At 69.1% G+C, this 363-nt stretch overlaps 1 protein-coding gene across 1 annotated transcript in view; it reads left to right on the forward strand.

Moving 5' to 3' along the window:
* BCORL1 (BCL6 corepressor-like 1) overlaps positions 1 to 363 on the forward strand; it is a 26,695-nt gene that overhangs the window by 4,845 nt on the left and 21,487 nt on the right. The window contains 1 exon segment of the mRNA XM_010003468.1: positions 41 to 335. Coding sequence (XP_010001770.1) covers positions 41 to 335 — 295 coding nt within the window.

Genomic DNA, 363 nt, shown 5'->3' on the forward strand with positions numbered 1-363 from the left:
GCCGGAGGGTTTTCGGGCCGGGGGCCAGTCTCTGGTGTACATCCCACCGCCCAGCTGTGGGCAGCCGCTCAGCGTGGCCACGCTCCCAGCCACCCTGGGGGTCTCCTCCACGCTCACCCTCCCCGTCCTGCCCTCCTACCTGCACGAGCGTTGCCTGCCGGGCATCATTGCTTCCCCGGAGTTGCGCTCCTACCCCTACACCTTCTCCGTCACCAGGCCCTTGGCTTCGGATGCCAAGGTGGTGTCTGTGGAGGTGAACCAGCTCAGCTGCCCTTCATCCTCGGGCACAAGTAGTGCCCAGGCTGCTGCCGAGGGGGCTGCCCCGTCCACCACCGGCCCCTCCCTCTCGTCCAGCCCGCCCCC

Source organism: Chaetura pelagica, unplaced genomic scaffold (genome assembly GCF_000747805.2).
Source record: "Chaetura pelagica isolate M959 unplaced genomic scaffold, ChaPel_1.0 scaffold938, whole genome shotgun sequence".
Lineage (NCBI taxonomy): Eukaryota > Metazoa > Chordata > Aves > Apodiformes > Apodidae > Chaetura > Chaetura pelagica.